This window comes from Penaeus monodon, chromosome 23 (assembly GCF_015228065.2).
Source record: "Penaeus monodon isolate SGIC_2016 chromosome 23, NSTDA_Pmon_1, whole genome shotgun sequence".
NCBI lineage: Eukaryota > Metazoa > Arthropoda > Malacostraca > Decapoda > Penaeidae > Penaeus > Penaeus monodon.
Window position 1 is genome coordinate 29,041,208 of NC_051408.1, and position 533 is coordinate 29,041,740.

At 40.0% G+C, this 533-nt stretch overlaps 1 protein-coding gene across 3 annotated transcripts in view; it reads right to left on the minus strand.

The window, feature by feature from the left end:
- The window catches only part of LOC119587918 (E3 ubiquitin-protein ligase XB3-like), a 46,347-nt gene that overhangs the window by 35,336 nt on the left and 10,478 nt on the right, over positions 1-533 (minus strand). For all 3 annotated transcript variants that reach the window (XM_037936628.1, XM_037936629.1, XM_037936626.1), the window contains exon 4: positions 332-430. In XM_037936628.1, the coding sequence (XP_037792556.1) occupies positions 332-430 (99 nt within the window). The remainder of the gene's footprint in view (positions 1-331; positions 431-533) is intronic.

The following is a 533-nucleotide window of genomic DNA, read 5'->3' on the forward strand; positions in this document are numbered from 1 at the left end:
CTACATATTTACTAAAACATATAGAACCCAAAAGTTCAAAATATGATATACTAAAACTGAAGAAAAAAAAATTATTCACCTCATGCTCTTCTCTGAGACAAAGATCTTGCAGGAAAAAGATACCTGAGCGGATGTACCCTGTTTTTTCCATTGTCAAGGTGTCTTACATATGTTATATAGCGTAAACAATTCGTTTAATATTACTTTACAAACCAGAGCGCCTGACCTACAGATAACCAAAACAAATATATGATTTCGCCTTCATTGTATTAGCAAATTGGGATATTATTACCGTAATGTGAATATAGATCTCAAGAGAAAGAGGACTCACCATGGTTGCCGCCTATGTCGACTGGCAGACCGGCGTTTACAAGCTCTTTGACGATTTCCAGGTGTTTTTTCCCGACGGCGTGGTGGAGGCTCGTGCGGTCTGAGAGGAGGATGCCTTTATGAATACCTTTGTTGGATTAGAGGGATTCGTGTTATGCGGGTGACGTCGTGTGGGTGTGCGTGAAAATTATGTGATGAAGGGT